Raw genomic sequence first — 14,155 nt, 5'->3', positions numbered from 1 at the left:
AGCGGAACAAACAAAACAAATCGTCTTATGATATGACAAAAATCATGGATAATCCATAGAAAAGCCGCACCTGACTAAAAGCCGCAGGGTTCAAAGCTTGTGCAAAAAGTAGCGGCTTATAGCCCGACAATTACGGTACCTTAGTATAATTACTGTCAACCAATGGAAGTACAGCCAAGTCAATTGGCAGCCTCTGTCTAATGTAAGAGGTAGTCATAGTGTTAGCATCTATCAAAATTACAGTAAGATAGCGTTTCACGTGGCCTTCTTTACTTTCAGTTGCAAAGGCAAAGAAGCAGCTATATTTTCTCTTGTAGCTCATCTTTTACTCTAATTCCTGTTTGTAAAACCAGAAGGGCGCTCAGACAGACTCTACAAGGCCAATCCCATATTTTGCGATTTTAATGAAAGTGATCCAGGTCTGCACTAACATTTTATAGATTCTTCTACTGCTCCTCCTTGCTCAACATCTTCACTAGGTTTCGTAAAATTCAGCTCGACTCGTCTCATCGACAGAGAGACAAATATACGGCCTTGGTGAGAAGCTGAAGTCTGTTAATTTATTTACTAATTTAACACGACAGTCATGTGTTTTTTTTTAACATCCAACCATTGAAATAAAAAGTTCAGTTTGTGCCAAAATTATGTTCATTTTTCACAGTCGAATTGTCTGTGTTGATAGCCTGGATCAGTGCAACTGCTGTGATCTTGTCAGCGTTATTGAACACTTTCTCTATTTGTGACAGTAAAATTATTTGATTTGCAATGTCCAACCTGCTGGCACACAAAGTAATTCTGAATTAGGAAGCTGATTGAGGATATGCATGCTCTTTTTTCACAATACCTCAAGTATATTTAGTATTTTGTTGTATTTTAGAAAGATTACTGTAGTAGCCATTTGAGAGGAGTATTGTCTGCTGACAAAGCTTTCTTTAGTTCACAGAAAATCTGTGCTAAAGCTGCAGCAAACTTTGGCCATCAGTGTATTGGTGAAGCTTAAACTGATTAGCTTGTGAGATGCTGATAGCAAAGCTCTGCTCTGTTTTTCTTTATCTGCAACTCAGCAACATAGTCCATCTGCTAAATCCATTTTGCCTAAGTTTGTGTGTGTGTGTGCGTGCGTGCCTGCGTGTTTGTGTGTGTGTGTGTGTGCGTGTGTGTGACCCCCTTGCCAGCTGTGCTGTGTGTACATAATTTTGGACTTGACCACTGGACTTGACAGTTACATTTATGCCATAAAGATGGTCTAATTGAGCGTGTGTGCCTGTGTGTGTGTGTGTGTGTGTGTGTGTGTGTGTGTGTGTGTGTGTGTGTGTGTGTGTGTGTGTGTGTGTGTGTGTGCACGAAAGCACCCTCAGCCTGGAGGAAGCCTTTGTAAATACACCAACACACAGACATGCACATTCAGTGAGTCTTGTTCATTGCAAGTCAAGTGTTCACTCATATTAGCCATCACTAACTGAACACGCTTGGCTTGAGCCTATAACCACACACACACACACACACCAACCACACACACACACACACATACATCCCATCGGCTGAAAACATGGTGCCAGTGCCCATGGCATAAACACAACCTTTGCCACTCTTAAGCTGTTATCTACCCTCACTGTCTGTCTCCCTCTGTTCATGTCTCTTTCTCGATGTGAATTGTGCCTTTTATTGTAATGTAACATGATTTAATTTACAACTATAATGCACTGATGCCTGCAAATATTTTTGTTTCTCTTACAACCTTGCCAAAGGAAGTTCAGAAGGCGAAATACACGTCTGTTTGACTGCATGACTCTATTTGGAGTCATGCAGAATGACACATCAGTCTATTTAATGATTAATGTTATAGGGGACTGGATATGGATGCCTCAAAAGGCTCAGAAAATATGTATACTAGAGGGTTAGGCCCACTGAACATATATATATAAACTTGGCACAAAATGTAAGGAAATTTGTGTTTATTTCTTTGTCGTAACTTTGCTTCTTCTTTGACACATTTGTAAACATATTTAAGAGTTGAGCAGCAGAGATGAGCAGTAGAGTTGAGAATGAGGGTTGCACCCAGAGGGAACACCAAATCTCCTATGCCAATGCCAAACAGCTTATTGACTTTTGATTAGTGTATTTTATTAGCTTGGATGATTAAAGTCTGAATTCTTTCTTCAGTCTCCAAATTCAGATATCCCCCCCCCCCCCCCCCCCCCCAAATTCAGATTTAGATCTGAGAATACTGAATAACTTCAAAATTTTTAGTTTTTAACTTGAGGTAGTCAGAATTCAGTGCAAAGGTCATGTATGCTCCTTTTTTGCTGCTATGTAAATCAGTCGTGAAGGTGAACATGATCATAATTCTTTCCTAATATCCCCCAAACAGCTTATGTTGCCTAATCCTAACCACTTCTTTGCTAAAGAGCTAACACATTAGAAAGCACTCCACTAATATGCAAACTCAGTTTTAACTTGACATTTAACTGAATTGGAAACCAAATAAAATCCACTAGAATAGATGTGAAAAGCTAACAAACACAAAATTCTTCTGTTTCACAAGCTGCAGGGAGTGTGTGTGGCTGGGTGTTTGTGTGGCTATGTGCATAAGTGGCTGTTTGTCTCTGTGCCCTTGCGAATCTAACTGCCAGTCTGTCTGTGTGTCTGTGTATAGATGAGAAGTGACAAGAGTTCACTCCCTCTGGATTATTCACCATATGGGTGAAGGAGCTTGTACCTGGTGCTGAGCAACCTCAGAGACACACACACACACACACACACACACACACACACACACACACACACACACACACACACACACACACACATAGATACTACGGTCCACACTTGGCTGGCACTTACCTGAGAGGTCATTAGTTAAGGCTCAGTAATTCAACAGGCTGTGTTCATGTGTGCATGCGCAATATGAATATGAATGAGACTCAAGTTCAGCAGTTTTCAAACTTTTTCTGTCACACAGAAAAAAATGTGTACCCCATACCCCATCCACATTTTTAATAATCATTAACAATTAAAAAAAAAAAAGACCCACGTTCAATTTTAGTAACTTAAAGATCAGATTGGAAAATAAATGTTAAGAACCTTCGTCTCTGCATTCATACATACCTTGCTTCTTCATTTTTGACTTCTCTCTTTCACTCTTTGTCATCACTTTTTCCACTTTTGTTTTTCCTCAGATATATTAGGTCCATCTCCTTCCCCATGCAATTTTATGTTTCTTTCATTTTACTTTCCCTCCTTGTATTCAGGGTGTAATCAATACAAAATACAGAGTGAAGGATTCAGGCAAAAAAAAATTATCTATTTCATTTGTTCAGCATTTACAGGGTCAGAAAACTACCACGTGACACTTACTGTACTCCAGGATGTAAAATTTGGGCAGAATTAATACAAGCTGAATGAATATTTTTCTTTACACTGTAACAAAAAGAGGGGAAAAAAACAGGGAAAAAAAGCCTGTGGAAAAACTCACTATACTTCACTCAGATTCGGCACTACAGGCAATACTTTCCATGCTGTCGAGTTAAAGACGACAGTGAATGTGATGTGAATAAACTTTCATGGCCTGACCCGCAAAAAAGAATTTGTTTCCTCTATTGAACTTTTCTTGTTTGGAGAATGTTAGAAATTATTGTGAAGCAAACTTGTGTGTATTTACACAGATATATGTTCAGATTACACAGGAGTACCATACACCTTTGGATACTGAAGATGAATGACAAAACGTGCTGGGAAAGAACTTTTCCTTTCACGCATACAAAACAATTTATAAAACAATTCATTTATATTATAAGCGCAGAGTTTGTGACAGTTTGTTCGAAGAGTTTTATAGACTATGTTTGCTTTTATAAGAGATAATATAATGTATTGTGGTTTGGTATAATATTTCATGAGTCAGTCGTAGCTTTTTGTAAAAAAAAAAAAAAGAAAAAGAAAAAAAGTAAATAATTTATACACTAAGAATAAACTGTGGTATCTTAGGCTGGCCAAACTCGAGGAAACCTTCAATATAAAAGCATTAAATTTAGATCAGGGTAATGATCAATATCATTACCATCTCTTATTACCCGATTTGATCCACTTTTTATCTAAATACATACCTTTATATAAATATAAATACTTCTGTTATTACTGAAGCTCACCTGCAGTACCATTACAGCCCACAAGGGGTTTCCTTCCTGCACAATGACTGTGTAAAAGATTTTATACAGTCATTGATCTGCACTGTGGGAATCACTGTTCTAGAGACTTGACTATTAATCAGAGCCTTTGAAGGATAGTAATACTAGATAGCAACTCCACATACCTCGTACACCAAAATGAGCTAAATTAGGCTTATCAGTGGGCTGATATTATCAGTAGATATTAACTGTCGATATCAGCATTTATGACAATTTATGCCAATAAATAAAAAATGTAAAAGGAGATATAGTAGAAACATCCTTCAATATATCACGTGTTTAGAACACCACAAACGCAACAACCAGCTGATCCAAGCAAAGTTGGCCAAGGCCCAAACAATCACACAGATAACTACACAAAAATAAAATTAATTCAATTCACTTAGAAAGGAAAGAACAAATAAATACCTGTAGATATATACAGACTATTTAAATCCGCAAATATGTGTCAGTCAATTTTTCTCTGTTCGCAGGATAGCAAACAAACAAACAAAGGTATCTAAAGGTATCTAAAGGTGTAAAGTATGTGTATTTGCAGCATAACACATGATCAGTTCAAAGTTGTGAGTCAGTGCATCAAGGACTGTAGTGCCATCTAAATGTGAAGCAGAGACTCTGCTTTTACTTTATCACACTTTGCTACAAGTGTTATTTACATGCTTCAAGAATCACTATTTAAACATGCTCAAGCTTTTAAAACTATAATAATTAAGTGTAAATATTTTTTTCTCAAGCGACACAAACACCCAAATGTTGACATTTTGACTTCTGTGAGACCTCTCAGCCTTTTTTCTCTTTCTGAATGCGTGCGGTTGGTACTATCTTTAGCTGTGGATCTATACAGCTCACAATGTGGTGCTACACTCCAAGGCTCTAATTACCTTTAAACACCCTACAACAAAAGAACATGCTGGTGGTGCAAAATTGTGAATCTCTGACGTACTGTTCGTGCTCAGTTTCAAAGGAGTGCTTCCCACCAAGAGAGAGGGGGAGAGAGAGGAAAAGAGAGTTAATCAAATTGAGAGGGAGGTAGTGCGAAATAGAGAGGCAGAGAGAGTGTGAGAGGGAGAGAGGGAGATATGTTTTGAGAGGCCTTTTCAAGTGGCCATTTCATCTGTGCTAATTGATAATTCTCCATGACTAACGTGCCACTGACTGGCCTTTGAGCCACGCTAGCTGGAAAATGGTATTGTATGGTGATTTCTAAAGGATCTCGGAGAGCCAGAGACAGGAAGGGGAGAGCGATAAGCTCAGCTGGACGTACATAAATTCAAGCTTGTGAGTCACTTACATCAAAGGGATGTATGTCAATAATTTCATTGGGATATCAGTTAACAAAAGGGGGGAGCGTTAAAAAGAGCATATTTAGCTCTTCATTGAAGATTATACTTCTGCTTTACACTGATAAATATGTATGGAAGCCTGAAGAGTACAGTGTGATTGCTGATCATGTCGTTCAAGACATTTCTGGGCACTGGCCTCTGCTTTCCACCACACCCTGCCTGATGGGATCGGTGTTGTATTTCATCCCAAGTTCTTGCAGACCAATGTGAGAAATTATGACTTCACCGACCTCGGTTTGCACTCATGGGCACTGTTATACGACATTTCGCTTTACATTTACCACAAACTTTTACTGCTCTACAGTAAAACAGTGCTGCCCAACCTTATTGGCTTGTGACCCTTCAAATCCAAAATCAAGGCCATCCTCAGAGTGCACCTGTTTAGCTGTTTTGGCCCTTTTCTGTAATGATGTCCTTTCAGTCCCAAGGTTGGTAATTACTGGTCACTCTGACTAAAAGTCAGTAACCCAAACTATAATAAATCAGTCCCAGGCCTGAATTTCACCAAAGTAAAGTGTTCACACATTTTGGTCAAAGTCCATTAATTTAAACTCATGAGCAGTTCTTGCTTAAATCTTTCTTGGCTGGATGTTTCTGTTTTCATGGAGGGTAATAACTAAAAAGGGCAACAGTGTAAAAATACATTTGACATTTTAAAAGAGAGTTTTTCTGCATAGTACCACATAACCTGACTGTGCAGCTCTCTTCACTACAGTCATGCACAGGCATCTGTGGAGCTGACTGTCAAATCATTAAAGCCACATGCCTCACATTTCCTTATCTGCGAAAGACAGAAGGAACAGATGAAACATTTTCGATTGTTTTCTTGGAAGGATAACTTGCTAAGCTGTTTTATTTTTTGCTTTCGAGTTTCTTCAAGAGTCAAATTGTGAAACGACACTGTTGACTTCACCAGGCCTTTACCTTCTAAAAATATGTTCCCAAATTTGGCTGCTGTAAGCACATTTCACTTATATTGCAATGTTTCCACTGGTGATTCATTTAGTATAGAATTAATGAAAAAAGTGTTTAAAAAGTTTTATTTCAACTGAAACCTGATATTGTGCAACACTACTGACAATGTCTAAAGTGGCAAACAAAGATGTAAAACACATGGCCATAATGACACCAACTGTGGTGGGGCCTTTACAGCTGTATCTCTTTTATTGTTTTCTTTCTCTCATAGATTCTCTAGTATGTGGAAATGGGATGTCAATGTGAAACTGATGGTTATTGAAGTCATTACCTTCTGTCTTACAGGTTATTCAGTGCAATCTTGGAGCAGGCCACAAAAGGGGATGGGGCTACTCCTATTGGAGGGAAAGCGGCGGGCTTTGATGTCAAGGCTCTGAGGGCATTCAGAGTACTCAGACCCCTCAGACTGGTCTCTGGAGTACCGAGTAAGTACTGAGAGCTATGGAAGTAAAAAAGAAGAATGAAAGAGAGAAAAGCAGGAGCACAAATGGTGCTCTGGGGATCAGGTGTGAATGGTGATTGGGTGTTGTGGGGGGTGGAATGGACCAGAGATTGAAGCTTGCATTGGTGCTTGACGCCACACATGATGACACACATATACTCACACCCAGTCTTCTTCTTGTCAGAAATGCAGAGGCTTTCAGAACTGGACGATTTATGTGCGTACTTGTCTGTGAAGACACTCTTAATGAAAATAGTGTGTTTCCACCTTTATGTGCATTACACTTGCAGACAAATGCAGAGGATGCAAGTGCACAGCTATCACTTTGTCATTTGGTGTAAAAGTGCTGAGTGCCGTTGTGCGCTGTCCAACATCACTGGGCTGTCATGGCAGTCGTGGCAACTGATCAACAGCGTGTTTGCCAGCTGACTTGCGCACAGATGGTGTTCAGTTGCTTATGTGCTGTGGAATTTATTATCTTTTTATTAAAGGCTGATCATTAAAGGAAGAAAAACATGAGGTTGTACAATCAAGACGTCTTAGCCATGCCAGTTATTCACGACTGAAAAGTGGAAAAACTGCTGTTCCAGCAACTATCTAAGTGTTCCTCACTCCATGACACCACACTAATTTTGCAGTTGCGTTTTAAAAAGTTCAAAAGAGTAACTGATTAAATTAATACGAGTGTAATCTGATAAACTGGTCTCGCCTATATGCGCAAGCCTGTGAGCTTTTTTGTTTTTAATTTAGTTTGTTTTAACAAATTAGTCAGTTAAATAAACCCACAATTTCTCCTACTGCCTTTTGTATTGTTACGTCTCTTCAGCAGCAACATATTTTTGCTCCTCTTGTTTTAAGTTATTAATATGCAGAGCACTGAGCTTTTGTTCATTAAAGCATGTATTAAATTTAACTGGAAAGGTGTTCTGCTCATAGACAAATTTGCATTTAAAAATACCATGTTTTTTTCTTTGCCTACAATTAATAGAAGTCATACTTTTCAGTAGAATATCTGTACAAAAGCAATATTAAAGCTTCAGATGAAATATAACAGCCAGCTTAAGTGCTTGCATGGTGATTCATTATGACAATGCTGGTATATGAGGTGGCAGTAATGATTTTTAATGACAGTAAGTCTCCAATCCTCAGATTTTATAAGAACTGTATGCTTTTTTAAAATGTTCTGTACACTCTCATATGCCTTTTTGGATTCTTAGCAAATGTGTGCCTCCTGCAGGTTTACAGGTAGTGTTGAACTCCATAATCAAAGCCATGGTTCCTCTGCTCCATATCGCCCTGCTGGTCCTCTTCGTCATCATCATCTATGCCATCATCGGTCTGGAGCTCTTCATGGGCAAGATGCACAAGACCTGCGTTCATAACCTAACAGGTACACACAAACACTCACTCGTAGAATACCTATTTATAAGCACTGATGCACAGATATAAATAAAAACATGCACGATCAAACACAGCCAATGGCACACAACACTTCAGTTGCTTAGATACATGATCAAAGCATGTATTGAAGTGTATGTGCAGCCATGCTTCAGTTAGCATTTATTCACATACATACAAAGTGCAAACTTTGGTGTTCAAGGTCTTTGGTTTGACTGAGCTTTGCATAAATTCGAACTCTACAGTAAAACTTTATCAGCAAACAAACCTTAAACAGTTAAATGATCACATCAATTAATTATTCAAACCATCATTTATGTTTCTGAGCAGGAACAATTTCAGCAATAATTGAAACAACAGCTGCCATAAATGATTGAAACAATTTTCAGCAAAGGGCCTCAGGTATAATGGACTGGAGTGTTATTATGATGGTGTTATACATCCCCTGAGAGGCATTAGCTTTCCACAGGGTAAGTGCCAGTGGAATACTCTGCTATCCTATACATCACCCTGAAGAGCTTGTTTTGTATAATTAGTAAAACACTTTTTCCACATTGATTTTTTTTCATGGTGCCTTTGTTTGGTGTTATTTCATGGTGTCCTTTTAGCCTTTCAACCTCTTTTTTTATGTGAATGGATTGAATCTGTAACAGAGCTTCCCGTAGCAAAAAAATCAAAATGTTCAGTGAGCACTGCTTGGATGGGCGTAAATCTCTCCTGCTGGGATCTGCAGTTCAAAAGACAAGCAGCTGAGTTTGAAAAGTATGCTCGATAAAAAAAGTGCAAGTCTGTGTAAACAAAAGCATAAGGAGTCATGGTCTCAAGGAGAATTTTGATAACAAGGATCCAGTCGCCACTATATATCATAAATAGTACAGTACATGGATATTCCATTGAAATGAAACATTGACTAGAGTTTTGAAGCTTGGAGCTTCTGCTATTGCTAGTGCTGGCAAATAGGGTGAACTCTGTTGCAAACAGGTGCCATACCAAAAGCTTCTTTGCAATTGCTTTGGTTGCTAGCAGATTGATGCTGTCACCCATAGTTTGCATGGAAGGCTCCAATTTGTCAGCAAACATGCTAACTAACTGGAAAAAGTATGACACAAACTGGAAGCAGAGACAGTTCACCTTCAAAGTAAGTGGTGCTTTGCCACAGAAATCAACATATTTCAGTATATTTCATGTCTTCACAGTTAGTGGCATTCACAAGGCAGTTTGTTTGCAACCTCTTTGCAATTAGCTATTGTAAGCAACTTTTCCCTGGCAATCGCTGATTACAGGGGGTAGCTGACAGGTCTCTAGACATGTATGACTGGAGCTTAGCAACTGATTTCACAGCATAAGCCAGCAACCTCTTGCAACCAGTAAGGAATAATCCTAGCAGCCAGTGGTTAGCAGACAATTGCCAACTGCTTTCTAGGCCTGTGTAAAGTCACTGCATTGCTACATGAGATGCTAACTTTGACGAGTGAAAAACAGGCTTAAAACAAAACACAATCGAAAAAAAGTGAGCAACTTATAGTTTGCAGTATGTTTTAATATGACAAAATCTTAAAAAGTTACAGAGTTATTGGAAGTGAAACTTGCACGTGCTACCAATGCAAAATACACTTAAAACAGTGGGTTATGTGAAAATTTACAGTTGGCATCAAAGCAGACTTAAGCTACAGAGCACAAAATGTTTTTATACCAGCTTCTAAACATGTTTATTTCTGTTATAAATTTGGTTATCGTAACATGTGAATCCTTGACAAGTGACCTCCTTTTGGAGCATGCCTCAAGCAGGCTTTCGAGGATCTGTGGTTTTTGCTACTTTTAAGTTGGCTTCCTGCTGCTTGATTTCTACATTAAAAATCATGATGGGTAAAAGCTAAAAATGGCTTTTTCTATGAAGTTTAACTCACTACATCTGTGGTTTCTAAATAAATTATAGCTGTCTTGTTGAGCTGTTTTTTCCCTCGTACAACAGAAAATGATCTTTGTGTGTAATTCAGTCTAATTTTCCACCTCTGACCCTCCTCAACAGTGCATCATTAAAGCAACAAAAAAGACATTATTTGTAAGATATCTGAAAAATTAAAAAAAATGGCCATTGCCACTTTTTTCTCTTTTGTCACAGGCACTATTGCAGAGGAAAAGCCAGCACCATGTGCACCTGATGGAGCTTATGGTCGACATTGCAAGCAGAATGGAACACAGTGCAGAGTTGGGTGGGAGGGCCCAAACGACGGCATCACAAACTTCGACAACTTTGCCTTTGCCATGTTAACGGTGTTCCAGTGTATAACCATGGAAGGCTGGACGGATGTGCTGTACTGGGTGAGTCGGACACCAAAGCAGTGTTTTTGTGTTTGTGTGGCTTACTGAGTACCAGAGGGATTGGTGCGTGGAGCCTCTTTACTGTATCTGTAACATCAGTGCCAGATGAGTGCTTTTGAGAAAGGAGTATAACACAATAACAAAAACACTTGTTTTAGAAAGGTGGGTACATATACAAAGACTGAACAAATACACACACAGAGTTAGCTTCTATCTCAGGTTAATGCAGACAATACACTGTGTAATTGAAGCTGCAGATTCATTTAGAACGTGTGTAGAATCCCTACGCTTGATTTCAGTGTCAAGTGAGCAAACATGGGGCCACAGACAACTAAATATTTCCGCAGGGACAAGTTTCCCTGCTAATCAAATCAAATAGAGCTTGGTAAATTAGAACAAAAGGGCTTTCAAGATGCTGGACAAACCTTTAGAACAGCTTTAAGTGCTTTGTTGCAATTGCATTTTTGAAAGTTTTATCTTGTAGGGAAGTAAATGCATTAGCTTTCTGGCTTGACATTTTATAAAATGGTTATAAATTAGTTACAAAAAGTAGCAAAATAAATTTCTCTTGTGTTTGAGATCTACATGGCACTGAGAGGTCAAATGGACTGTTGCTTAAGAAAATAACAGCAACTAGAAGAACACTGCAAAAAAACAGAAGCTGAACAACACACCGTGGAAATAAAAAAAAAACACAGCTGAAATTGATTAAAACAAAAAAGAAGTTGACTAAAACACAGTAGAAGCAGAAAAAAACAAGAAAATTCTACAAAACACAACAGAAGTGTTTCTGGGGACACAATACCGTGACGAACCAGCTGCAGAAATGACGGAAACCAACGCATGCCAAGCATTAAGACACGCTTAAAATAACCAGAGGGTTCATCGGTGTTGTGAGGCTTAAAAAGATGGAAGGTAATTTTTGTTTTAATCACATGATTCATATAATAACGTAAATACATTCTTGCTATTAGCTATTTACTGTTAGCTTGGCACTTCCGCAGCTGTTCCGTCACCTTATAGTGTCCCCAAAAGTATTCTGTTTTTTGTTTTCACTTTTGCTTAATTTTTTCTATTTCCATTGTGTTTTATTAAACTTTCACTGTGGTTTATGTGTTTTTTCTGTTTCCTGATGTTTTCTTAAGAGCCACTGTAGGGATATCACGTAAAAATGTGCATCCAGTATGTGCTTGTTGGTTGAGTTACTAGCTCTACATCCGTTCTGCTATTTCTGCTTATCTACTGCAGTTTCCTGTTTATATTTACCCACAGCACGCCTATAACAAATTTGACGTGCTGTAAAATGTTAAATAGTCGAATGATTGAAGCACCAGCCCTTTGACAATATTTTGTTTGTGTTGTAATTTTACATAATTGTCAGCGTCACTTTCACTACAAAATATCAACATGCAACATTTGCTGCTGTCACAGCACATAAACCTGCTGTCAGCCTTCTCCTTTATCATCTCCCCTTTTTATCTCTGTCCCCCAGTCTTTGTGTTAAATTCTTTAATTAAGAGCCTTATCATATTATTATCTGCTAACCTAACCTTTGCATTTACAACCTCAATCTAATCAGTAATCTAATAGTCTAATAATGGGACTTTTGTTTTGAAGTAAAATCCTGGATGCTAAACTGCTTACTTTGTCAGCATCGATTGCTACTTATATCCACCCCATTTATTCATCACAACAATTTCCACATTAATCTCTCTTGATACTGTTATATCTTTGTTTCTAGATCCATTCACCAATCTAAGATGAAATTACTTAAGTTACTGTGGAACTGTTTAAAGAGATTTTTTAAATTGCAGCCAGGGTTTGCCATTAAATTACAAAAGTGTTCTTAATTGTGGATCGTGGCCTGCCTGCTCTCCAAGCAAAGGATAAAAGGCTTATAGTCAGTTTTAATCATACAATTATGCCATTCTGCTATCTGCTGCTCTTTTAACATGCACCGCTCCTTTTCTTTTTTCCTGCTTTTATCTCCTTTTAACCTCTCTCTCTCTAACACACTTTCCTGTCCTTGACCTCTACCGCCCTGACTCATCCGTGACTTCATCTTCTCTCTGTCAACCTTCACAAAACCTTTTCTGTCATGTTTCCTGTTCTTTCCCTACTTTTCTCACCCACCTGTTGATTCCACATCTGTGCTACTCCCCCTTTTTCTCCTTCCTCTTCTTTCTCCTTTTCTTTCTTCTTCGCTCCTCTTTGCCTTTTCTCTCTCTCAGATGCAGGATGCCATGGGCTATGAGCTGCCATGGGTCTATTTTGTCTCTCTTGTCATCTTCGGCTCTTTTTTCGTTCTCAATCTCGTTCTGGGAGTGTTGAGCGGGTAAGAGGTTATGCTGTTGTCACTTGTGTATGTGCAGTAGGTGTGCTGTGTGGCTTTATTTACTATTTTAAATGTGATAAATGACGATGTTACAAGACTCCCGTAATGCAATCTAAAGTGCAAGTTTTTTCTTATTATTTCTCTTTTTGTTGTCATTAATGTTTTAACACATACATACACACAGACCCAGTAAAATAATAAATTAGATGCAAATAAGAGCCGTGTGCTGACAGCAGTCTCACCTCATCATTCCACCAGAAAAAGCAGAGCTAGACAACCGTAGTCCTCTGTTGTTGAGGAAAGATAAAATGATGATCACTGAACTGAGTAAAATCATTCGCTCTCTTCCCTTTCTCTTTCACTCAATCAATCCTTTGGCACAGGCCTGAAAGAAATACACAAAAGCACTCAGAAAAAGCTGCGAGTGACCCCACGTCTAGCTGTCGTGTTCATGTCAGTTTGCCCACCTGTCTGTGCTGGACAGGTAGACACATACACACAAATATTTACACATTTCCAAAACGTAACACATTTCAACTTAAAATGAACACTGCTGTGTTCCTACATGTTTTTTAGCTTACATGCACGTTTGTCTCTTGCAAGTTAGCATTTATCTTTCTTTTTTTTTTTTTTTTACATTTGTGCGCGCACACACAGAGTGTTTATATTTGTTTAAAGGCATGTGCTGCGCTGTGTGTTTTGTTTCAACAAATACTGCTCGAGCAGGCTCGCTGGGTGCTGTTTTACCCCACTCTGCCAAGTCACACTGTTTCAGTACAAGCGCCTCCCGGTCTGCAGGGACACACTAGGGTATAAATAATTCACCCCTCAAGTCAGCCATGGAGGTGGAATGCTAAAAAAACTTGCACAACAGGTAAAACACAATAAGGACAGAGTGGAGTCTGGAGGAAATGTGGCATTAAATATGGAAATTATGGAACAGCAGGCTGCACTGAGTAGTGAAAAGCATTTTTTTAAGCATCCGTAAAAAACATTGTTTGCAGATCACACATGATGGTAATAATAATGATGATAATGTTAAAAAATAATTGTCAATAAATCGGCAGAGAATGGTTTTGACTTGATGTCTATTTCCAGTCCATGGGAGTCTTGGTGCACAGTCTCTTCATTTGTCTAACTACACTCTTATTTCTCC

At 38.6% G+C, this 14,155-nt stretch overlaps 1 protein-coding gene across 5 annotated transcripts in view; it reads left to right on the top strand.

Annotated features, from left to right (window-relative positions):
* The window catches only part of cacna1c (calcium channel, voltage-dependent, L type, alpha 1C subunit), a 206,440-nt gene that overhangs the window by 129,086 nt on the left and 63,199 nt on the right, over positions 1-14,155 (top strand). For all 5 annotated transcript variants that reach the window (XM_026148293.1, XM_026148292.1, XM_026148294.1 and 2 more), the window contains exons 5-8: positions 6,788-6,927; positions 8,182-8,334; positions 10,465-10,664; positions 12,896-12,999. In XM_026148293.1, coding sequence (XP_026004078.1) covers positions 6,788-6,927; positions 8,182-8,334; positions 10,465-10,664; positions 12,896-12,999 — 597 coding nt within the window. The remainder of the gene's footprint in view (positions 1-6,787; positions 6,928-8,181; positions 8,335-10,464; positions 10,665-12,895; positions 13,000-14,155) is intronic.

The sequence above is a fragment of the Astatotilapia calliptera genome, chromosome 17 (genome assembly GCF_900246225.1).
Source record: "Astatotilapia calliptera chromosome 17, fAstCal1.2, whole genome shotgun sequence".
In the NCBI taxonomy this organism is placed as follows: Eukaryota; Metazoa; Chordata; class Actinopteri; order Cichliformes; family Cichlidae; genus Astatotilapia; species Astatotilapia calliptera.
The sequence above is the reverse complement of the archived record's forward strand: the minus strand, read 5'-3'. Positions and strand labels throughout refer to the sequence as shown.